Here is a 26,548-nt window from a genome sequence, read left to right on the forward strand (position 1 = left end):
TAAGGGAACAGGTCGACCCACCAGAGTTTATGGTGGAGTAAAATTTTCTTTGTGTGCTAATTATCCTGAAAATCTCACGCTTTGTTGATAATTTTAGTCTTGTAGTATGGTAAATAACTTTGGTGTGAATTTCTGTTCATTTGAATCTAAACATGATGTATTGTGTGTGTGTATATATATATTATAAAGATTTCATCTTCACAACCTTCATACAATTTTTCTTTACAATTGCTTAAAAAAGAGAGAAGAAATACCAAGGGACAACTAGAACAGGTTAACAGATGGCTGTAGTAATATCAAATTTTTTGATCTGGTTTGGAGTTACTGGTACGGCTCTGTAGTTGATTTACTTCTCTTCTTCTTGAGAAGGAAAGATGAGGCGTAACGGTATTACCGATGGTTGGTTTGGAGTTCTGTGTCATTTGAAGAAAGGTTTGGAATTTTGTTCTATTTGCAGAGTTTGCAATTTTCATTACACGCTTCATATTACATCCATTTGATCCGCTTATCCTCATAATGGTCACAGGAGTGCTGGAGCCTATCCTAGCTATTTTCGGGCAGGGAGCAGGGTACACCATGAACTTGTTGCCAACCAATCACAGGGCACATAGAAACAAACAAACCATTCATATGCACAATTACGCCTACGGGGATTTTAGAGTCCTCAATTAATCCAGATTAATATTTGAATGTGGGAAGAAACCTGAGTGCCCGGAGAAAATCCATGAAGGCATGGGGAGAACATGCAAACTCCACAAAACAGGGTTGGGACTTGAACTCTCGTCCTCAAAACTGTGAGGCTAACACACTAACTTGTCACTCCACCGTGCTGTCAAGAGTAAATTCAATTTTATTATAACAAGAAACATGCAGTCCACCCACGATTGGCTTTTGAAGCCCACATAAAATGATGTGGTGGTTTGGCCTCCGGGCCATGAGTTTGACACATGGTCTGCTAAATCCAATAGACGATAAATGGCATAAGGCTTGGAATGTGACCTAATCACACTTCTGTGTTTTGGAGATAAAAAGCTACTAATTGCTCATTGTCGTGCGAGTTGAGTTTACAAGACCATCAGTTGATTCAGACCAGTTAAAGCGAACTAAGGAACCCATTTAGTAACAGAAAAAATGATTTTTGAATTGAACATTAGAATTTTATTCTGAGGCCTTTCGCAGATGACTCTGGGCAAGAGTCGGGCTACACTTTGAATTGGTTGCCAACCGTCAGTATAGCCTTTTTGGTGCAAGTGGTCCAAACTCAAGCATTTAAATTTGTATTTTATCTGTCAAACCTATGAGCTCATTGACGAAGATAGGCCTGGCCGCTGGGTTGGTCCACGAGTCAAGTCAAGAGACGTGAAGACCCCACACCTGCCTTATTACTAGGGTTACCAGATCCAAGACTGGCAACCATTATCTCTAGCTTATAATCGTGTGTGGTGGGATGTACTGCATTGAGATTTTGGAGACTGATGGAGGTGAGGCAACACAGTCACAGGCCAATGATAATCTGTACCAGTCACCCCCACCCAGGCCAAACAGCTCCCCAAAGGATGTGCGAATGTATGTAGCGCATTAAAAATCTGGGAAGAACATGACGGGCCAGAGAGCAGCCTGGAGTGCTGGGAGACCTGGGGATGTGTCCTTGCCAGAGCCTCCATAACGCAAGGCAGAGAAGTGGGGGCGGGGGGACCAGTTACCGTATCCTGTACCTGACCCGACGCCAGGTACTGGAAAATTTGGGTTTTTGTTCATGAATCAGTCTCAATATTTACTTTTTGGTTGTTGTTGTTCATTGGTTCCACAGTACTCATGCGAAATTCTGACCACTTTGTTCAATTGGGTGGTTAGACTGTGGCACACAGGTGTGATGTCTAGCAATCTATGCAAGTACTGTAGCTGATGCAGCTGTTGGCATCTCAACATCACACCTGTTGAGGGAGCACAAGCCAGATCAGGGCTAATCTCTCCCAACTGTACCCTTGTGAAGTTAGAACTGCTTGCTTTCCTTAAATGAGAGTAGTGCATAAAATTTGAATGCTTTGCACTGGCCCATGCAATAAAGGCCAATGTGCCTTACTCAACTATTGTTGCAAATGAAAAGTTGATTTGCTTAATAGTTTGGTTAGTTCGCTGCCGTTTAATGCTCAAAGGGTGTTACGCAGCAAATCAGCCAGGCGTGCATGTTTACAAAAGGATCACATCTGGTAGAGACGCTAATAGACCTCCTAAGATCACTTTCTATTGCGGCTTTGCGCTCTCAGCGGAATCTGTATTTTTTTTTTTTTTTTTTTTTTAATGCCTGCCATCACAAAGACTTTCTTCCATGGTCCACAGCTTCAGCATACCTCCCAGCAACTCATCGATTGCTTTTGCTGGATCAAGGGCCAGCTCATGCTTTCTGTGTATGAAATCAGTCTTCCTTGTTTGCCAGCTGTCACATATTGACCCGTCCTAAATGAGAGAGACCCATAAGATCGGGACACATCAGAATTATTTTGTTTCTCAGACACGGGCTAACTAGTCTGGATAAATAGGCTGCATATATCCAGGCCTGTGCAATGTGCCATGTTTGTGACTCAGTCTTGCTTGGGGGTGACATCACACATTTTGTTCTTGTCAAATAAATTTAGCACTAATGAGATGAGAAATACAGGAGGGAAAACAAAGTTGTAAGTCAAGATCACATGACTCTGATTACTGTTATCAAAAGCCGATAACAATCTGTGTGCGACTTACAAAAGCCCCGTGGGTTAAAATTAAGGAGGAACTTCTAAAATTAGAATGCCCTTAAAATGTCACCAAACTCATACCCTTGTTTTGTTTTTCAATTCAAAAATATATATGTTTGAAGATAAGTGCTGAAAACACATGCAAAGACTGAGAGGAATTCATTTTGAGCTATAACATAATCATCTCTTTGTGCTAGATTTCTTGGGCGGGGCTAAAACGTTGCCCTGTGATGTCAGTGGGCTTGGGACCCATAGCTTTCTAGCATTAGGCCTTCCCTCATTATGTAATCACCAACCACTTTTTTTTTTTCCCCAACAGTGGCCATTCGGCGTAATTGGCATTTACTCCTTCATTTTAACTACCCTATTGCTACCAGTATAGAATGCAAATGGGAATAAACTCTGCCCACAACTCGGAAAAACAGATATTCTCTGAATTGTAGTGTATTTTGAGTTATTTGGGAAACAGTGTCTCTGCAGTACGGCTACACGTATGTTGCTTTGCAAGGTAGTAGAAAAGTGGACGGGGTCCAGTGCTCCCCGTTGACAACTCGACATTGGATGGAGAACACACCGGAGGTCCAGTGCAACAACGTTAGGGTTGTCAGGCACACGTCGCAGAGCATGGAGCAGGAGGGGGGAAAAGTCATCTGGCTATGCCTGCCAAAGGCTGAACCTCAGTGAACACGTCACTGTGGTCACCTTGGTACCTCTGCCAGGATGATTTCCCCCCTCCTCCTTACCATCAATTAACGGGCCACTGAAAGAACATATACAGTCATTGCAAATTCTTGCTTTGGAGAAGCCATGAGTAGGGGTACTTCTTTGACTGACAGCTGATAAAAGTTGTGGTAGACAAGACTTTCGGAGCCCACAGCGACTGAAAGGTGGAAGTCTCAATTCTCATTTTGAAGCCTGATTTCACGTTTTTCTTTTTTTTTTAAATCCATTAATTAATTGTCTGACTTGTTAACAACTCTTGGCTGTGATGTGTGACATTTGCAAGACATTTTCTGGTCTGTTTGGATGCACATTAGGGTTGTACAATGTGGGGGTGATTGCAGAAAAAAAAAGATTTGATGGAATTGGCTCCTTGTTAGGGGAATGATTCTAATCAGTAAAGAACTACCGTAATTTCCGGCCTACAGAGCACAGCGGATTATAAGCCTCACCCAGTACATTTGTAAAGGAAATACTATTTGGTACATACATAACTGCACCTGTGTAAAAGCTGCAAGTGCCCACATTGAAACACGAGATATTTACAAAGAAAGTCGTTACACAGAAAGAGTTTTCAAAATTGTAATACCTTAGCTTAGCTTAACAACAACACGGTAGCACGAACAAGGCTGGTTAAAAAAAAACAAATAAAAACAATATACCGATAAAAAACAGAACAGCTGCGGCAGCTGCACAGTAGCAACACGGTAGCACAGCACTAACAGAGCCAGTTAAAAAAAAAAAAACATACCTAAATCACTGAGACACAGCAGTAACATAGCAGAAACACACTAGTGCGGCTCTAAGAGAGCCGGGTTGAAAAAAAAACATAGTAAAAATCATTGAGACACGGCAGTACAACAGCAGCAACATCATAGCACAGCCCTAATGCTAGCACAGCGCTAACAGGGCTGGTTAAAACAAAACATACCTGTAAAAGTCACTTTGGCACATATATTCCACTGGTCTGAGACTTACCTTTTCCGCTCGAGTGCCCATTTGCGGCCGTTAGAAGGAATGCACAAATTAGCCGCATCACCGCATAAGCCGCAGGGTTGAAAGCGTGTGGAAAAAAAGTCGCGGCTTATAGGCCGGCTATTATGGTACTCACTAAATTCTTAGTGTGGTGTAATTCAATTGTATTATTGTACTCTCTACTATCCAGAAGATACTTGGATGCGTAGTAGCTTTTCCAACATGTCAAAGACAGAACACCGGTCACAATGCATTTTTCTTGGCTCAAATCTCAATTTTGTGTGTTGACCATACGCATGTAGTTCTGCTTGTAAATAAAGCTGAATTAAATGTGGAATGTAGAATTGTAGTAGTTCATTCCTAAGGTGAGTGTAGTTGAATAGTCATCAGAGGAAAAAAAAAACATCAGCCAGTGAAAGCACTTGTGTGTCCTGTATGAGTCGCCTCTCCCCCGCTGTGTTTGAACTTGAGCACTTTCATTTGCATCAGTAGTAGTTATCCGGCACAGTTGTGATTTTCCATTATTTTGTGGTCTCCATAAATTTACTTGCTGATTTGTTTTCATCATTCAATTTTGCCAGGTTTAACAAACTTAACTTTTTCACTTTACAGGGACCTAAAATTTTTGCGCTTTTTAACCTTATAATATTTCAATGGTAAACTGTAAAGTGGTCCTTCAATCGTGCCTTCATTGCTGGATGCAAATATTTTCTTTTGTCTGATATAAAACAAGTCTAAACATTTAAAGCCCCCTTTTCTTTCATTTTTATCAAACTGTTTTCATCCCTCTTGATCCATTGAAACGATATGGACAAAATGTCGAAGAGGGGCTTTGAAATGAATTAAGTGCACTTTAAGAGTAAGTGGGGGAGATTATTTCAAGACATCAATTACATACAATTACAACATGTCATCTTTGTCCTTTTTGTGCAGCTGCCATCCTTGATGACCCTATGGAGTGTAGCAGAGGAGAGCGTTTGGCCATCACGTTGGCCAAAGACAGCATCAACAGGAGGAGCAATCGCTCCATCACGGGAAAGCTGGAAGTGGACATCTTTGAGCTGCTTCGAGACAGCGAATATGAAATGGGCGAAACAAGTAAGTAAGGGCACTTTGAATTCTTATTGAGGCTGATTGATGAACTGAGTAAAATAACGTCAATCAGTCATATGAAGTCAAGTCTTGGGGAAAATGAATTAATTAATCTGGGTTTTAAATAGAACTCTTTGTTTCCTCAGAATCTTGATTTCTTTTCAATTTTTTTGGTAACTTTAAGAAATTTTTAGCACATTTGGTATCTTCCATCGACATTTTGACAGTAAGTTTACCATTATTTTTTAAATTATGCTATTAGACTAACAATATTGTGGACACATTTTAAATGTGTTTTTGTTGACACCAGTCGTGGAATGTTTCTGTGTGCCCAAACTTTTAATTAGGAGTCCAGCCACGTAGCAAAGTGTGCAAATTCAATCAGTGATTGAATTAATTCATTCACGGTGTTCAAGGTTTGTGTCAGTGGATCATTAATAAGGGTTAAATTTGATTTTGTAATTATTAGACCTTAATTATGAATTTAAAAAAATACAATCACTGGTGGCATGAAGAACATTGGTGTGTGTGTGCATATATATATATATATATATATATATATATATATATATATATATATACATATATTGTTAGCCTAACAGTACGATTGCCGAAGTTGCCCCAATATCAATAAAACATACATAGATGTAACTGGACTCTTGGTTGTTAAATTTGTTGCGTTTTTATTTTTTTTGTTTCCTGTTCTTTGAAAACATTCAAGATGACCTTAAAAACAGGCCGAAATTGCAAGGGGTTTTCCAGGTGGATGGTTTAAAATCATTATGACCTTTCAAACTGAGACTTTTGTGCTTAAAGGGAAGTTGGTTCTGCCACAGGTGTTCAAAAAGGATAAAGTACAAAATAACAATGTAAGAACATTTGAAAAAACTCTAAACGTTAAACACAATAAGAAACAACACAATAAAAGAAACATTGTACCCATGCACAAAATCACGAACAAATGCTAACTTGATGTCTTCTTCTTCTTTTCCTTTCGGCTTGTCCCGTCAAGGGTCGCCACAGCGCAAATAGCACAAAAGGGACATTATTTTGGAAAACAGTGTGGGAAAAGCTCTTGTACTTTACCTATGAATTGTTTTTTTCATCAATTTATTTGGGTTAGTTTGAAGTCCTCATTCCATGATTGTTAATTTTTCAGTGAATTGCACAGACAATTGTCATGCTGGTCATAAAAATATTTGGGTTTTAGAATACTGGGTGTTTTTCATTGTGCAGTAGTCTTGAACTCATAATTATAGTACACAGTTGTATGAAAAGACACTTCTAAGAAGACTATAACAGTCAAAAAACAGTACGTACAGCAATGAGTGTGAAAGCATTGTTGTGCCCCGTTACGTGACGTGAAAATGTATAGTATTCTTACACAGCTGCACAAAGTACAAAAGTTTTAGTTCATCACAAAAAATAATCCACAACAATATTCCACCAAAGGGGAATGAATTGAATTGAAATGATCTGAAATTGTGTGACTGTTTTTTGATTACAGTGACGTGCAGTAAATACTATGTACATAATATTCAACATACAATGTTGACTAGTTGCTGTGCTATTTTCACCAGACTGATAAACATGTGCCTTGCACAGAAGCATTTTCCGGTGTCAACCATTATTATTAAAATGCTGTGAATATCACATTGAAACTGGTTCTCCAATAATGGAAGCCTCTGAGATTCTGCATTCTCACCGTTCCCCTTTGAATGTTTTAATTTAAAAGTACGCAAGTAATTTAAGAGATATGCATGATGTGGTTAGTCTAATCTGCTGTGACTGAAGCGCACTGAGTGGATTTTTCCATGTGAACCTTTTTAAATCACTGATGGCGCTTCAGAGGCACTATCATTGACAACACTGATTCACTAGCTTCAATATTTATATGACTTTCGGTAACTGGTTTACACAGTGGTATTCAAAATGTTTTTCAGGCATGTTACAGTGAAGCAGGTTGATGTGGCAGGATTGTCTGTGTGCACTTGGCGAATGTTTTGTGTGTGAAAATATACGCAACTCAACGGAAAAATTGAATTAGGGATGGATGAGTGGCTGCGGTTAGATGGGCATATCAGAGAGGGAGCGCTACCTGATCTAAAAAGTCCCAGCCGTCAACCAACCAATTCTCTGCTGCACTCTCCTGCGCTGTGGGAACAAAGTTTGGCAAAAAAAAAAAAGCTTCAAAATCTTTGTTGCCTTTCTGTATATAAGTTTTACAGTCACAGTAAACATCAAATAAAGACTATTTCATTATTAAAATTATTTAAAACATACTGTAATTTCTCAGCAGCTGGTAAAAGCGTTGGTCTCAAAGTTCTGAGGACATGGGTTTGATCCCAACCCCGCCTGTGTGGAGTTTGCATGTTCTCCCTGTGCCTGCGTGGGTTTTCTCCGGGGACTGCGGTTTTCTCCCACATCCCAAAAACATGCAACATAAATTGGACGCTCTAAATTGCCCCTAGGTATGATTGTGAGTGCGACTGCTATTTGTCTCGATGTGCCCTGTGATTGGCTGGCAACCAGTTCAGGGTGTACCCCGCTTCCTGCCTGTTGACAGCTGGGATAGGCTCCAGCACTCCCCGCGACCCTCGTGAGGATAGTCGGCAAATGAAAATGGATGGATGGATGGATCGATGTAATTTCTCGTGTCCAGTGTATACCCATGTAGAATACGCACACCCCTAATTCGACCCGCAAATTCTGGAAAACCCTGCTACCTCCTCTATGTACAAGGCATTTTTACAAGCAAGGTATGATTTTCCTTCTACCGATAAGATCAAAATACAAATTGTAATTGGTATTTTGTTGGGTTTTCAAAGAATAATTATGAAATTAAGCACTTTATTTGAACATGAAATAGTTCATTTTCATTTACTCACTCTTATTGTGAAACCTGCAGCCTGACTTTTATTTTGTAAACGAGAGAACACACAGTTGTGCTGATATGTTTGATTACCCTGGCAGAATTTGTAAGATGGGTACAATTGTTTCAAGAAAATGTAGAGGGCCGTGCAAAACACATATAACACATTTAAATGCAAAAAAAAAAAAAGAAAACTTTATGTTGTACAGCTTTTCCTTTGTGTTTTGGTCACATGGATAGAACCAAAAGCATGTATTCTAATATATACATACATGAATTATACATAGAATACGTAGCACGGTTTTCCAAAATTTTTAGGTCAACTTTTGGAGTTGGTATTACACATGAGAAATTACGGTACTATAGTCTATAGAAAATGATAAATTTGTGGAAAATATAAAATTGACCAAATCTAGACATTGGAGGTTCCAGCCTGACGCCAGGGGTGTGGTTTAGGATGCCGACACCAGTGACGTGGTTTAGGATGCGTATGGATCACTTTACTTTGGGAAAGTGGAAGTCACAGCATGGATTATGTATGACTTTAAAGGTTCTACTGCAACTATATCTTTAATAAGCACGTAGACCACATGATGAGTAGGTTAGACAACAAAGGGCTTGAGTGCATCATTGTATTTTAATGTCCTCTATGGTCTTTTTGTGGACGCATTTCAAGCCGTCATTGTCTACATATCCCTGTCCATCTGTACAACCCATTAAAATTTTGGAACCATTGGTATTAATCAGTGAAAATTGATGGAAAGCAAAGAAAATGGACTTCTCCCCACCCGAGGCTTGTCTTTGAAAACGTGATTCCAAGCAGCATTGATGCATTTTCTGGGGCGTGGGGGTGGGGTGAGGGGGCACATGCACGCCTCCTACCTGTGCCAATGTAAGTGTGTCAATGTGTTGGCTTGCAGTCACACCATTCAGCCTCATAATCTGCTGAAGCCATGGAAACGGGTGGAAATGTGTGGACGGGCACGTGCTGCAAATGTGCACATATGCACGTATTTGCAGGTCTCACGGGTGACTGAGGGATTATTTATTAATCATTCGATTCAGTGCCTTTGGATACACCACACAGGCCTGAAACTTGTCCTCCTTTGCTGCTTTCACATACACACACACGCCCTCAAACACACATGCACACACATGTTCAGACTTACATGTTCTTCTTTTGTCTGTCTCGCTTCATTGGCCATACAAGTTTAATTGGAAGCCAGGGATTATAAACCCACAAGAAATGTCTGTTTTGCGCAATGGGAGATTAAAATATGCGGTCTGTGTACTATACAATGTAAAAGGCAGAATTCTAGTATCCATCCCCCAAAGGTAAAGCCGATAAAATGTGTATGCAGAGTTCATTATGTTCTTGTGACTGGAGGTTTATCACTGCCCACTTCTGTTTTACTGCCTTTCTCAGTTTTTTTTTAATTCAGTTTATCTTTCACCTCCCTTATGCCAGTCTTATCATATTGATATCAGATCCTCACACAAGCTACAGTAGTACATTGAAGTAAAATCCATGTCGGATGATGCTTAACAAATGTTACCTTGGGGGTGGGGGGGTATTGTAAACAGAAGTAATCCACTGTTGGGGCAAACTTTCCTATAAGGAAAGACTTCACTGTTGAGGCATTTAAAAAATAAAATCAAAAGAAAAGAATAAAAACAGCAATCACCTCACTGACAAAGGCATCATGTGAAAGGTCAACTACCTGATGTGCCATCTGCATCTTGATTTGTCTCACAAATAAATCCTCCCCCAAATCATATCTACCACATTGGATATACCAGGTTGATTGAAATTGGTTAACAAATATATATGTATGCATAGTGGTTTTATAATTTGTAATATCTCATTAAGGCACCAGAGTGGTAAAATTTTTCTTTCCTCTCCCAGTGTGCCAAATCATGTCCAAGGGGGTTGTGGCAGTTCTCGGTCCCTCTGCCAGTCCAGCCTCCAACTCCATCATCAGTAATATCTGCGGCGAGAAGGAGGTGAGTTCATTTACCCACAAGGCCACGCTACGCAATGCAAATTTGGATTTAACAACTATCCACAATTGCTGGGATGAAGTAAGGACTACCCCACAATGGGCTTTACTCGTCACTCGCATCTGCTGGGAAATTATGAAAATGAATTCAAACATGCTGTAACCCCACTTATGAGCTTCTTTTACTCCCATTGCATTAATAAGCCATCTACTCAGGTTATTGTACTCACAAAGATTTCCAGCAACAAGCTAATGGATAGAAAAGATTTCTAGTTTTGTTTGTCACCTTCTTTTTTTAAGAACATAGTTTAGCTAATAATTACCAAATTGTTATTTATATGTGGAGTTGCATGACATTGTTGTGAATAGTGAAGTAACTTTTAATCATTCCATCTATTTGCTACACCGCTTATACTCAATAGGGTTGCGGATATGCTGGAGGCTATCGCAGCTAATTGAGGATGAAAGGTGGGGTACACCCCAAATAGGTCGCCAGCCAATCTAAGGGCACATAGAAACAAATAACCATTCACACCCATGAACAATTTCATCTTCACTTAACCTACCACGCATGTTTTTCTGATGTGGGAGGAAACCAGAGCACCCGGAGAAAACCCATGCTGGAACCCGAATCCTCCGAACTCTGAGGTGGATGTGCTAACCAGCCGCTCACTGTGCAATGTTTAACCTTTTTTTTTTCCCAATTTAAAATAGTGGCATGTTGATTAGTTGTCTTTTTGCAGGTCTGTCTCAGGTCCCGGGTTAGAATCTGGTCTGTGGCCTTCCTTTGTGGCATTTGAATGTTCTCCCCAGCCTTCCGTGTGTTTTTTCCCGGTAGTGCAGCTTCCTCCCATGTTCCAAAATCCCGCATGTTAGGTTGTGGCATCCATTTTAACCCAAAAATGACTGCAATGTGTTTCCATGCACATAAATGGCTGCCTCACTGGCTAAAACCATGTTTTTCAACTAATGCCACTCTAATGGTGATTACCAAAATTGAGCATAATTATGTTTGCATTGTATGGAAGAGCAATTATAAGGGATTGTGTGCCTACAAGTGTACCTATTGAAGTTGTAAGAAAATGCTTGCTCTGTGAAATTGGCTATTTTTTTAAATTGAGGTTAATTTGTCTGCTCTCATTGTTCATTTCACTCACTCATTTCAAAGTGTGTGTGTGTGTGTGTGTGCGTGTGTGTGTGTGTGTGTGTGTGCGTGTGTGGGTGCGTGGGTGCGTGCCTCTGTATGCATGCATGCGTGCACATGCGTAAGGAAAGAGAGATTGAGTGAGTCCATCCTGATAATTTCCAGGTCATGTGAGGGAAAACACATGCACATCATTCATTCGTATAAACATTCAAACCACGATAAACAGCTCATTATTGCAATACAAAGTGTTGGCATGACATGCAACATTTTTCTTGCCAGTGAAAAGATTTTCCCCTCTATAATTTAATAATTTTTATTTTTATAATTTTCTTTAAAACAGCACAGTTTAAAAGATCTATATAACAATTATTAATGTAAGATTGTAAACGAGGGAATATTATGTTGTGTATTATGCTGGTAATCAGCTATTCTTAAATGTGGTTGTGACTCGACATACGTTATGTGCGTAGGAAGCGTTTAGCATTTGTCTCGGTTACATCATGTGCTACAAGCCATTTTTCAGTCAGTCAAACAAGAAAACACACTGAAGCTCTGCTGTTCCAAGTGTCACTTGGGATTGATTGTCTGAGCTGACTGCTTTGCAATACTCACTGTGATAATCCTACTGTGTAAATATTGAAGATTTACCTAGAGGACTTTTACATATTTCACTGGAGATACAAATAGAAATACCATAGATCTGATGCAACCCCTCAAGGTTTTTGCAGGTGGCGTCAGAATCTCTGAATGTTCTGAATTGATGTTTCAGTGCCAGCTTCGTATTGAGCAGGATATTGCTGCCCTGAAAAGTTGGATAATGGAGGTCTTTGTGGATATAACTCAACTTTCTATACGGCATTTGAAGTCAGATGTTCTTTGGATAGCAAACTGGTTGTGAGTGAATCATGAGTGCTTGGGAAACTATTTGCCATCTGATTTTTATTTGAGTTTCATATCATTTAAGAAAATCCTAAATTAAAATTTAAAGACCCTGGTAACCAAATTCATTCAGAGATTTGTTTCTAAATACAGTATATTTGAAGATAATTACTGAAAACCTGCACAGACTGGAAACGATGTAATATTTAATTACGGCGATACAGTCCATTTATTTCTATGTACCGCTTATCCTCAAAAGGTAACAGGTGTACTGGAGCCATTCCGAGCTATCTTCAAGCAGGAGGCGGGGTACACCCTGACCTAGTTGCCAGCCAATCCCGGGGCTTACCCAAACCATCATTCACATTCACAACTGTGGGCAATCTAGACTCTTCATGCAGAAGAAAACCAGAGTAACCAGAGAACATGCAACCCAAACACAGTTGTGGCCAGGATTTGAACACCATTCCTCAGAATTGTGAGGTTGGTGTATTAACCAGTCATCCAGTGTGCCGCTTGGAGAAACAGTATATCAACAAAATGCTTTCCACCATTACAACATTGACAGCAATCTTCTCTGTGCTATGTTAATTTGGAAGATGTTCATTTTCATTTCACTTTACAAGAACAACGTCTTTGGATAAGCAAGCAATGTTTTAAGAGCTAATGTGATAAAATAATTAGTTTGGAGTACCTTCTTAATGGATCCTCATTGCACAATCCCCACCTTATTCAGATGATTGTCTAAAGACTAACTGCTGGTAGCTCTTCCAATGTCTTTCCCAAACCCCAAAATGATACCTCCAGGGAAAAGAAGAAAGAAAAAAAAAAACACCTTGTCAAGCAATACTGTACAGTTTCTGGTGTGTATTGGAAATATTTCTGTCCAAAAGTGAGTTTGGAAATTGTCAAATATGGGCCTCTTAATTAAATGCCAGCCTGTAGTGTTAAGGTCTAATCCTCCTGTCATGTGTAATGGTCTTGCCAGGAACCTCAGCTACCCTATTTCAGTGAAAAATGGCTGTTAGACAATATTTGTTTCATCGCTTCCTTTGAAACGATGAGCACCTTACTACCACTCCTGATTGCCTTTAATGCTGTCTCAGGGTGCCTCCACATCTATAATTTACATTTTGACTCTGTAAACCTATTTTCTAATCTTCCGTCACTTTACTCCTGAGAACATAAACATGAATGCCCACAACACTCTGGAAAGATCATATTAGAATTTACTGGAACGGGAATTGTTTCTAAAATTCTAGAAGTGAAAAAATATGAAAGTTTATTGCAAAAGACAGTTGGAATCGTCAATTATCATCAAATGAGGTCCACCGGTAACAGATCCTGCATGAATGCAAAAAGCATCTGCGTGTATTAAAGATCGATCACAGGGTAAAATTGTTCTGCCTATGTTTGGAGAGGGCAAAACCTCTATACCCAGATTGTACAATAATTCAGAAACTTCAGCAAATCAGCTTCATCCAACCGCATGGGAGAGAAACAAGCCTGTGGGAAATAAACCTTTATTGAATACTTGATAGTCTGCAGTAGGCCTTGGTGAAAAACGCTCTGCAGGAGATGAGAAGATTGGCTGGTGGCCTAATGTTGCGTCCCAAATCCTGATCACTTGCAATCCTCTACCCTAAAACCCCCACGAGATGAAAAATATAGGCAAAGGCACAATTTTATCTTATACAAAACTAAATGTACAGTATAACCATACGAATGTACCATATTCCGTGGAATACAAGCCAACCAAAAAATTAACTCATGTCTTAAATTATCACAGGACTCTTACTGTATATGCACAATCATCACATACACACACACATTTTTATGAAAGATAAATGCAGTATCAATTAAAAAAAGTTTTTGATCATAGCAGCGAACAAAATAGCAGTTTCATAGCAGCGAACGAAATAGCAGTTTGGTCAAGTATGAACAATTATCAAAAGCAATCTTCCAACAAGCTTTTTAGAGTATTTCCACTCCCAGTTTCCACTGACTGTAAAACTAAAAAAAACTAAAATATTAACCAAAGTCATTTGTCTTTTCTTTGTAAATACATTAAACATGTTGATGGTAAGTGCGGAAAATGTGCATGGACTGAACATTGCTATTGAATTGTTGAGATATAACTGGATGGGATTAAAAATGGGTTGCATTGACGTCACCAGGGAACTGCATGAGTCAGCCCCACCCTCTATATAAACACCAAGTACTCTTATTCCTTCCAGTGGTCATTTGGCAGAAATGTCACTTTTCTATTCAGAACTTCACCCAGTTCTTCAAGTATAGTATTTAATTAGCCATCTAAATCAGACCAAAAATACATCTTCCCTGAAGTGTAATGTGTTTTATGTTATTTGGACCCAGGTGTCTCTGTCGTCTGGCCACTTAATTGTTACTCAGTTTTAAGTTGAGCAAACACGTTTTTTTACAGCACGGATGATGAGACTTATGATGCAACGCCGTTACAGTGTGTCCAATTTCCATGTAATTTACAAAGCTTCCGACACCTAAGGTGGTAAGGAGTGTATTGTTACCAATGCCTTACATATGTACAACAAAACACGTAACTATAAAGGTTGTGTTTCAAGTGGGAAGCAAATTGGTCGGGTTCCATCTCTGTCTTGTAAGATCCGACTTAAGGAAGCGGGGCTTATTAAAAAGCGGAGGGAATGGGTCAATGTCATTATAAATCTGAGTGGGTACCAGTGCTATCTGCACTCTTGGCAGCAGCACCTCTTTACCTGACAATGGAGTGGACAATCCACGAGGACCGACTTTCTCCAGCTTGTGATCACTCCGTCAAACGAGGCTCGCTCTCGTCATGGCAAGGGGGCCGTTCGTAATAATGACACCGCACTCTATCTTTCCTCAGAAAGGAAAATTTTTTGGACATATCAAAAACACAAGAAATTTGTCTCTAGCAGGTGGAGCTATACTTACTTAATACTTTGAGACATGAAACACATTACGGAGAGTCACTTATCCAGTAGCAATTTAATGGCAAGAGGGAAGAAGCTGTTGAAATCTCTGCTGGTTTTAGTTCGCATTGTTCTATTGCACCTACCTGAAGGAAGGACCTGGAAGAGGTGGTGACCAGGATATGGAGGGTCCACGAGGATTTTATGTGTGATTTTATGTGCATGGGAGTACAGGTGATTTTTCCTGAAGCCATAATTGTCCGTTGGAGTCAGAGTTTGTTGTTTTTTTGTGGCTGTACCCAACCAGACTGGACCAGATGAACATAGGACTGATTCGATCACTGCTGTGTAGAACTGCCTCAACAACACCTGTGGCAGGCTGTGCTTCCTCAGAATCCGCGAGAAGTACATCCTTTGCTTGGCTTTTTTCATGAAGAAGTTGCCATTGGTCTCCTAATTCATTTCCTGAAAGACTAATTCCCAGGATCCTGAAGATCTTGACAGTTGACACAGGGCAGTTGAACAGCCTGAGGGGCAGATGTGGTAAAGGATACCTCCTGAATTCTGCAATCATCTCCACAGTCTTGAGCTTGTTCAACTCCAAGTTGTGTTGATCGCATCAATGCTCCAGCTGTTCCGCTTTTTGTCGATACGCACACTCGTCACCATCTTTGATGATGCAGATGACTGTAGTGTTGTAGGCAAGCTTCAGGAGTTTGAGAGCCCAATTTATTTAGCCTGAAAAAGTTGCTTAAATATGGCAGGGTACCACGCCTTGTTATTGAACTTGCAAATTGTCTTTATTGGTACTCTCAGTTAACAGGAACTGATTTAAGATGTGACACTGTCCGTTTATTCATCCAGGCTGCCAGTTGAAGTGTCAAAGACACTCCATTCTGTGCAGTCTAACAACCTTTGACGTTCTCTTTGCTCTATTGGTTCACTTCTTCGCTGTTTTCACCCTCGACTTTGCACATTTAAGTTTGTTGGTGTTAAGTGGATTAAGTATTGATCAGTCAAGCCTAGAACTCCACAAGGAATAGGTATGCATCATTTAGCGTAGTATAGTGATTTTTAATGTTTTTTTTTTTTTTGACTTGGTGTTTTGCTTGTATTGCCAGAGTTCATGGTTGAGACTTTATTAAAGTCTCCCAGAATAATGAGGTCTTTATCTGGGTGCTTTTTTCCATGTTTGTTTACTTGTTCAGTGAGCATTAGCAGTGCAGCATCCGTGTCAGCCTGCGGAGGAATGTAGACACCTTCAAGGATGAAAGAGGCAAACTAGTGTGGCAAGTAGAAGGGTTAACAGTTTAAAATCAGTGACTCCAAGTCAGGGCTGTAGTGTGTGTTGAGCACCGAGATGTTGGCACACCATTTTTCATTGATATGAGAGCATACGCCGTTTTTTGTTTTGCCTTGATAGCTCCGTGACGTCTTTTCAGTGGACTCCGAAGCTGGGAAGCGTTACAGCGCCATAGGGGTTCACATAGCTATGTCTCCGTGAAGCATGGGGCAGCAGAAAGCCTGAAGTCTTTACTCGTCTTTTTAAAAAGATTTAGCTCATCCATTTTGGTGGGAGAAGAGCGTAGACTTTTTGAATCGAGACCAGCATTTGGAATCCTCTCTCATGGATGTTGACATGTACTCTGGCTTGCTTTCCCCTGTGGCGTAAGCCTCCATGTGCCGTAGATCACAGATAAATCACCAGTTAGTCTTTCCTTGTCTGAGTAAGTAGCATAATGTCTCCAAAGACGAAGGAAAAACACCAAAACATAGACACAACAAGGGACCTCGTTACCGATGTGACCACCGTGTTAGCCTCCAGCTAATACTGTGGTGGGCTGCTATTTTCAGGGTCAACTCAGTTTTAAGTTTCAACACATTTGTCATGTTGTTGTTTGCTTGGCGTCTGAAAGTTCACACACTCCGGTACACCAGATGTAAAAATGTTGCGTATTAAAGAGTCCAATAGTTGCTGACAAGTTCTGGAAAGGCGTTTGCACAACAAACACAATGTGGACCTTTCCTCTGACTTCAGTGGATGAACGCCCTCGGCTAAAATGTGTGCAAATGCGTTAATTACTGCAACGCAATGAGTTTTGGAAATTATCATTTTCATTTTGTGACTTAAAAACATCACTGACGTTTTCATCATGGCATTTGGCAGTTTTGAATTTATTTCCAGGTTTTAAAGTGATTCATTAAAACTGTGGGAAGCCTGACTGCATCAATGATTCATCTGGTGAAAGTGGACATAAAATGTGACAGCGGTTGTCACATTCCAAATACATCATCAGTTGTTTCTGTGTTCAAGGTGAAATCAGGTCACCTTGAACAATATTTGCTAGGGAAGTTTTTTTGTGTGTGACCCCTTTCCACTGTGCACACGGCTAAACAAATCCCTCACTGTGCAGTAAGGCCACAGATGCTGTGCAGTCCTGTGGCGGCGTATGCGAGACATGTGCTGCAATATTGCAGCTCACAGACCCCACTGGCTGATCAGCACATCATCGACAGTCGCCTATCAATCTCTATCTGCTGTTGTGGATAGAACCTCCACTGCAGGACTGCACCCATCTAGGTTTCACAGTAACTATTGGAGGGGCAGCAACTGTGGGGAAGACTGATGATCGCTCACACCACGGTTGTGGTTTGTTCAGATCCTTTGCAGTAAATCATGCAGACTTGAGGTTAAGGATTTTGTGAAAGGGTAGGACTAATATTGTCAAATGAGAAACATTTCTTCATGCATTGGATACGAGTTGAGTTGCCTATCTCCAGGGTGTCAGAGAAACTAGAGTTCACAGTCCATTTTTTATGCCTTCACTTACTTCAGCTTTTTACCTGAAGGAAATATATTTTTAAAAAAAGATTTTATTGAGGAAGGACCCGAGAGCTTATTTGTTCCATTTCAGTTTTGAACCATTCAAAATTGCTCAGATGGAGGTTATCCTCGTATATTTTCCCCCAAAGTGCAGGAAATATTGAAAATATTCAATTGTAGGTTTCATAGAATCTTTGACTCTCAGCACAAGCAAGATTTTGAATCTGAAATTTTAAGCAATTTTTGCAACTTAAATTGGTTCTACTTGATGAATGGAGTGCGGTGTGGGCACCACTAAGGTTAGATATACTGTGTATGTGACACATGGCCATCTGAAAACACAAATACCCCACAGCACCATACTGATGACTCACTGTTAGCCAACGATAATCTACACATCCTACAAATCTCGCTGCATTGAGATTGCTTCTTACCTTTTGGCCTTTGAGCCTCTCCACTGAGCCCGCAAAGAGCGCAGATATTAAAAATCTGGTGACTTATATGCAAAAACAAAAAATGTAATTTGTACAGTAACTCTGGACTCTTCGAATGCTGCAAGACTTCTTTGAATATGAGGGCATTCTTATTTTGTTCTCATGTTCCTCATACATCTCTGAAGTTAATGTTGAGGATAGGCCACCTAAAATAAGATCAGAGAAAAGCCAAAGAAAAAGCACATACCTCGATTCTCTCTGAAATGAAGCACAGTACACTGAGCTCTTGGGTTTCAGCCTTGATGGTATAACAAACTGAGATTTGGTCCATTCGTAGAGGTGCATGTTTCCCCCCAAAAATTGTACTTGGAACCCCAGTGGTAATTTACTTAATGTTAGATTTTAATATTTGTTTCATTTATGATGGAAATTTTCAATGGGAACACGAGACTAGAGCAGCTAATTTTCTAAAATGCTTGTTTTTGCAACCTAGTTTCCCCTCCTCTACCAGGACATGTGCATCATCCCTGTGTCTAAGCGGAGAGATTTTTTTTTTTCTCAGTGATTCAAATGTGTCAGAAAGTCATGAATATTAATGTCAAGTCTGATGTTCTGTGGTTGCTCGGGGCTTGCAAAGCCATCTGCTTGGAGGAGAACAGAGAGATTACACCACTACATCGTGGATTGTGGGAAGAGGGGGCACTCAGGTAGGATTTAAAGGTGAGGTTGGGGTCGGGCGGGCACAGTTTTGACTTGGAAGGGTCACTGGTAGAGCACAAGCCCCAGAGATAAGCAATAATGAGGTTTTTACCTTCAAACACTACAGACGCATAAATAACGGCACTGTTAAATGAGGCTCCCTTCTCAATAAGAGGCTGCAAATTGCTGTCGCCTATGTGAATCCTACTTTGATGCTCCCTTCGTTCTTTACTTTTTGGACTTTAGATTTCTTTTTTCAGAGGCGTTTGCTGTTTTTTATTGTTTGGCTCCCGCATCTTAAATGTTAATTCATGAATTGGGTGTTTTCATTTAAAAATGTGATCAAATCCAGGGTATTTTGCAGTCATAATTACTTCCAAGATCTATAACTACATGGCTGTCTCAAAAGCAAAACAGAAAGTGTTCATCGACTACCTCTGGTGTCAATAAGATCTGTGTTCACAAACAACAAGGTTTAAAAACAACTCTCTGTCAACATGAAACATACTTGTCGATTCGCAACTGCATCAGGGGACAATCGGCAGCCTGAAAAAGCAACGTTGGCGAGTCTTATATCTACAAAGAGGGCGGGAGAAAACCTTTCAAGTGACGCGATAAAAGAAGGCTCCATTTATACTCATACTGAAGAATCTTTGAATACACCTTGGCGTTTAAAAAGATTCTTGTACATATGCATCGTTCTTTCTGTACCTGACACATCCAGCTGCCAGGACAGAGGTCGTTGTATGGTTCACCGGTGCCACAATACAGTTTATCACAGTTTAAGTTTTTCCTATAACAGCCTCCCATAGAATAGTGTCAGCAAAATTCAAGATGACCAATTTTAGTGCGATTCCAAGTTTGCAATTGAAAATTTCCATCCATTTTCCTTACCTGTTATTGTCATCTGGGTCGCAGGCTATTAAAAAAATGTATAATTAATTGCATTTTTGGACTGCACCGTGGATGACTGGTTGGCACATCTGGCTCACTGTTCTGAGACTCTGATTTAAAATGTGATCTGGCCTGTGTGGCAATTGCATGTTCTCCCCGTGCCTGTGTGGGTTTTGTCCAGGCGCTATGGTTTTCTTCCATCACCCCCAAAACATAAATGGTAGGTTAATTGGTGACTGTACTTTGCTCATACATGTGAATCTGTGTGTGAATGGTTGTTTACACTGTATGGGCCCTGCAATTAGCTAGTGACCAATTCAGTGTGTACCCTCTCTCTCGCCCAAAGATAGCTGGGATGGGTTCCATAGCGCCCATGACCCTATTAAGGAAAAATGGATGGATGAATGAATTGCATTTTAATACAAAGCCGTGGAAAAAAGTGTAGAAAATATCCCTGGATAAAAATCAAAAGATTGAAAGTTGAACTGCCATTTCAGGACTTTTCAGAACAGGTATTGTCTTTTAATGGTTTCTGCGCAGTCGTTAAAAAGTTAGGTCACATGTCGCTCGCTGCCATATACGTATGTGGCACATTAACACATTTATCTTCTGCCACTAAAATTGGTCTACAGTGCAGATCTAGTTCGGTGAAGTTGCCACCTCACTCAGACAAATTCCTTGTGTTTTTGACATACTTGCCAAACAAAGATGATTTTGATTCTGATTTGATCCTTTCTGTGCTCAAGTCTTGCATGCGCTATGTGCATGATGGTTATTTTTGTGCAATTTTCTAAGCATTGTTTTCGACTTCTTCGTGTACTTGAGAGGTTCCCCTGTTATATAATAAGTTATAATAAAATATTGATAGTAGTGTTTGTTTACAAAACACTTTCTCTGGAACCATTTTGCCTCATGTGTCTCATTATTGGGAAGCATTGAGAACAAGCTAATTACACCGCTTGTCTATTCTCAACATGCCTCATGTTGTCTTCTCCGTTTGTGTTTGGTGTTTATGGAGCTGTCGAAACTGATTTTCACCTGCGAGCCTTCCAGCTATTCAGCAGCTTTTTGTCACTCGATAAGTTTTCGAGCCAAGCCTGCAAATCCTTTCTGGCCCAGAGAGCGTTTACACTGCAGCTCCGCTTAAATTAGAGCGTTTTCCTGCCAGACGCCGGTCAAAAGCCTGGCCGGCGCATGGCAGATGCTCTCGTTGTGTATCCAGCTCACATATTCCTCACTCGGTCATTTGCTTCTCTGCTCGAGACCAATGCAATGCTGCATTTTTTTTCCCAACTCCCTGGCACCAGAATGTCAAAAGCTTCCAGAAAGTGTACCGGCTCTTTATTGCTAAGTCAAAGCAGACTGAGTAAATTTTTAATAGCCAGCTCTTATTCACAACACCACTGAAATTGTGTTCTGCCTGGTGGGACTAACTGACGTGAATTGATCCAGTGTCAGATTAAAAACATTTCAGCAGCAACGCCGGGTGAGAAATGACCATTTGGCGTACGAAAAATTTAAAATTGTCACATTCTGAGTGAATGAATACATTATTATACAGAGAGGAACACATTGAAGAATGTGTGTAATGGAAAATGACTAAATTTTTTTTACTATGACTTTAGACGTTGTAGTGATTTTTGAACAAAATACATTTTGCTGCAGACATGATTGAACGTGGATTAAAAACAAAATAACACAAAGACTTTGAGTCACATATAACCATGTGAAATATCTCTTTTCTTGCACCTCTCATAATCCATCTTGGTGGAGAAGTATTAAAAATGACACTGCTTACAACGACTCATTTTCAAAAATGATGGAAAGATCAAAGACTTTGTTGATGGTGTCATTTTATCTCACAAATGATAAACCATATGCTTGCTAATAGAAATTGCCATCGGGAAAGAATACACAACACAATTTTGCGAAAAATAAAGACCAATTATTATACAAAGCCCTTTCATTTTGGATTTGTTATTTCCTTTGGTTACACATTTCATGCTCTGCCATAACATAGGTCTTTTCTTGTTTTTTGTGATCTTCTTCTTCTTTTCCTTTCGGCTTGTCCCGTTAGGGGTCGCCACAGCGTGTCATCTTTTGCCATCTTAGCCCATCTCCTGCATCTTCCTCTCTAACCCCAACTGCCCTCATGTCTTCCCTCACCACATCCATAAACCTTCTCTTTGGTCTTCCTCTCGCTCTTTTGCCTGGCAGCTCCATCCTCAGCATCCTTCTACCAATATACTAAACTCTCTCGCCTCCGAACATGTCCAAACCATCGAAGTCTGCTCTCTCGAATCTTGTCTCCAAAACATCCAGCTTTGGCTGTCCCTCTAATGAGCTCATTTCTAATCCTATCCAACGTGGTCACTCCGAGCGAGAACCTCAACATCTTCATTTCTGCCACCTCCAGTTCAGATTCCTGTTGTTTCTTCAGTGCCACCGTCTCTAATCCGTACATCATGGCCGGCCTCACCACTGTTTTGTAAACTTTGCCCTTCATCCTAGCAGACACTCTTCTGTCACATAACACACCAGACACCTTTCGCCAGCTGTTCCAACCTGCTTGGCCCCGTTTCTTCACTTCCTTACCACACTCACCATTGCTCTGGATTGTTGACCCTAAATATTTGAAGTCGTCCACCCTCGCTATCTCTTCTCCCTGTAGCCTCACTCTTCCACCTCCACTTTTCTCATTCACGCACATATATTTTACTTCGGCTAATCTTCATTCCTCTCCTTTCCAGTGCATGTCTCCATCTTTCTAATTGTTCCTCTGCATGCTCCCTGCTTTCACTTCATATCACAATATCATCTGCGATCATCATGGTCCAAGGGGATTCCAGTCTAACCTCATCCGTCAGCCTATCCATTACCTCTGCAAACAGGAAGGGGCTCAGAGCTGATCCCTGATGCAGTCCCACCTCCACCTTAAATTCCTCTGTCACACCTAAGGCACACCTCACCATTGTTCTGCTGCCATCATACATGTCCTGTACTATTTTAACATACTTCTCTGCCACACCAGACTTACGCATGCAGTACCACAGTTCCTCTCTTGGTACTCTGTCATAGGCTTTCTCTAGATCCACAAAGACACAATGTAGCTCCTTCTGACCTTCTCTGTACTTTTCAGTTACTATCCTCAAGGCAAATAATGCATCTGTGGTACTCTTTCTAGGCAAGAAGCCATACTGTTGCTCGCAGATACTTACTTCTGTCCTGAGTCTAGCCTCCACTACTCTTTCCCATAACTTCATTGTGTGGCTCATCAACTTTTTTCCTCTATAGTTCCCACAGCTCTGAACATCCCCTTTGTTCTTAAAAATGGGAACTAGAACACTTTTCCTCCATTCTTCAGGCATCTTTTCGCCCGCTAGTATTCTGTTGAATAAGTTGGTCAAAAACTCCACAGCCATCTCTCCAATTGCTTCCATACCTCTACCGGTATGTCATCAGGACCAACTGCCTTTCCATTTTTCATCCTTTGTAGTGCCTTTCTGACTTCCCCCTTAGTAATCATTTCCACTTCCTGGTCCTTCACTCTTGTCTCTTCAACTCTTCCTTCTCTCTCATTTTCTTCATTCATCAACTTCTCAAAGTATTCTTTCCATCTATTTAGTACACTACCGGCTCCAGTCAACACATTTCCATCTCTATCCTTAATCACCCTGACCTGCTGCACATCCTTCCCATCTCTATCCCTCTGTCTGGCCAACCTGTAGAGATCCTTTTCTCCTTCTTTCGTGTCCAACCTGGTGTACATGTCTTCATATGCCTCTTGTTTAGCCTTTGCCACCTCTACCTTTGCCCTACGTCGCATCTCGATGTACTCCTTTCGCCTCTCCTCAGTCCTCTCAGTATCCCACTTCTTCTTCGCTAATCTCTTTCCTTGTATGACTCCCTGTATTTTGGGGTTCCACCACCAAGTCTCCTTCTCCCCTTTCCTACCAAAAGACACACCAAGTACTCTCCTGCCTGTCTCTCTGATCACCTTGGCTGTCATCGTCCAGTCTTCCGGGAGCTTCGGTTGTCCATCGAGAGCCTGTCTCACCTCTTTCCGGAAGGCCGCACAACATTCTTCCTTTTTCAGCTTCCACCACATGGTTCTCTGCTCTACCTTTGTCTTCTTAATCTTCCTACCCACCACCAGAATCATCCTACATACTACCATCCTATGCTGTCGAGCTACACTCTCCCCTACCACTACTTTACACTCAGTAACCTCCTTCAGATTACATCGTCTGCACAAAATATAATCTACCTGCGTGGTTCTACCGCCGCTCTTGTAGGTCACTATATGTTCCTCCCTCTTCTGGAAATAAGCGTTCACTACAGCCATCTCCATCCTTTTTGGAAAGTCCACCACCATCTGCCCTTCAAAGTTCCTTTCCTGGATGCCGTACTTACCCATCACTTCTTCATCGCCCCTTTACCAATATGTCCATTACAATCTGCACCAATCCCAACTCTCTCGCTGTCTGGGATGCTCAGAACTACTTCATCTAGTTCCTTCCAGAATTTCTCTTTCAACTCTAGGTCACATCCTACCTGTGGTGCATAGCCGCTAACCACATTATACATAACACCCTCAATTTCAAATTTTAGTCTCATCACTCGATCTGATACTCTTTTCACCTCCAAGACATTCTTAGCCAGCTCTTCCTTTAAAATAACCCCTACTCCATTTCTCTTCCCATCTACTCCGTGGTAGAATAATTTAAACCCTGCTCCCAAACTTCTAGCCTTACTACCTTTCCACCTGCTCTCTTGGATGCACAGAATATCAACCTTTCTCCTAATCATCATGTCAACCAACTCCTGTGCTTTTCCTGTCATAGTCCCAACATTCAAAGTCCCTACACTCAGTTGTAGGCTCTGTGCATTCCTCTTTTTCTTCTGACGCTGGATCCGGTTTCCTCCTCTTCTTTGTCTTCGACCCACAGTAGCTGAATTTCCACCGATGCCCTGCAGGTTAGCAGTGCCGGGGGCGGGCGTTGTTAACCCGGGCAACGACCGATCCGGTATGGGATTCTTTAGATGAACGCTCATATTTGTTTGGCACAGTTTTTACGCCGGATGCCCTTCCTGACGCAACCCTCTGCATTTATCCGGGCTTGGGACCGGCCTACAGATTGCACTGGTTTGTGCCCCCATAGGGCTGCATTTGGAGCTAGCTCTGATTTTTTTTTTTATCTTCATTGTTGGAAGCTCTGCAATCTGCAACAGTGAAAGATTATAGTAATCATTACACATTGAAAAAGTGTACAAGACCTTGATCTCTAACATTAGTTGTGCTCATACATTTACATACCCTGGCGGAATTTGTCAAATATATACATGATGTTTCTTTTTAAAACGACACTTTGATTAAACAAAATATGGCAGTCAGGACAATAATGAGATTATTTCTTTGAGTCATCAGTCATATTCTCCCTAAAAGATGCCAATATTTTGGCAGGGATGATAGCCGAGCAAAAAAAAAAAAAAAAACTTTTTATTTGATGTGACATTCTCCGTTTGAAGTAACAGAAAATTAATTTCTTGGTCTCACTACATACATGTACATAGTAAAGTGTATAAACAATAAACCGGGTTCCAAACTGTAACGATGAATGAATATAAAAGTGTCACATCTTACCTGTTAACATTCACAAATATGCAAAACTGTAACCATTGCCGATCATAAAATAAAAAAATCTACTCTTTGACTTTGATAACAAATTATGATGCTTAATTAATTTCCACCGACACCTGTTGATTCCAATTTCCATGTTAACATGAAGGGCTTGAAGTGAATGACATAAGACAAATGTAAAATTGCAATTGTTCCTCACCGCCTCTTGAGCGCCATCACACGGTAGTTCACTGACACGCTAAAACACGTGCTGGCATGCATGCTAACAATGTAACTGGTGTGTTCAGGTCTACTTCGTTGGTGTAGTCACACAACAACATTTACAGATTTTGGAACTTGTGCACTTAACTGAACTGTCCATTTTGGTGAAAATGTAAAGACTTTTTAGTTTGTCTGATGGTTGCAAAAATCTGGTACATATCATACAGTACATACTTATTATCAGTTACTGTATTTAGGGATTTTCGTTATTCGCGGGGGTTGGGGACTTGTAGGTAAGGAACGTAACCCTTGAAAATAATGAGGGAACACTACACGAAACCCAAGAGCTGCAGGTGAAAGCGGTTATGCTGTATTCGTGTCTATCAACATGCTACTGAGGTAATTTTCATGACCAAGCTCCTCCCTGAGGGAAATCTCAGCACACAGTTTCAATGAATGACATTCCTTCTTTTGTCAATATTACAAAATCTGTTCCACTTGCTGC

The 26,548-nt window shown here is 40.7% G+C and overlaps 1 protein-coding gene across 6 annotated transcripts in view; it reads left to right on the top strand.

Annotated features, from left to right (window-relative positions):
- grik4 (glutamate receptor, ionotropic, kainate 4) overlaps positions 1-26,548 on the top strand; it is a 255,732-nt gene that overhangs the window by 56,428 nt on the left and 172,756 nt on the right. For all 6 annotated transcript variants that reach the window (XM_061827586.1, XM_061827585.1, XM_061827587.1 and 3 more), the window contains 2 exons: positions 5,364-5,528; positions 10,301-10,398. In XM_061827586.1, coding sequence (XP_061683570.1) covers positions 5,364-5,528; positions 10,301-10,398 — 263 coding nt within the window. The remainder of the gene's footprint in view (positions 1-5,363; positions 5,529-10,300; positions 10,399-26,548) is intronic.

This window comes from Syngnathoides biaculeatus, chromosome 8, assembly GCF_019802595.1.
Source record: "Syngnathoides biaculeatus isolate LvHL_M chromosome 8, ASM1980259v1, whole genome shotgun sequence".
NCBI classification, from domain to species: domain Eukaryota; kingdom Metazoa; phylum Chordata; class Actinopteri; order Syngnathiformes; family Syngnathidae; genus Syngnathoides; species Syngnathoides biaculeatus.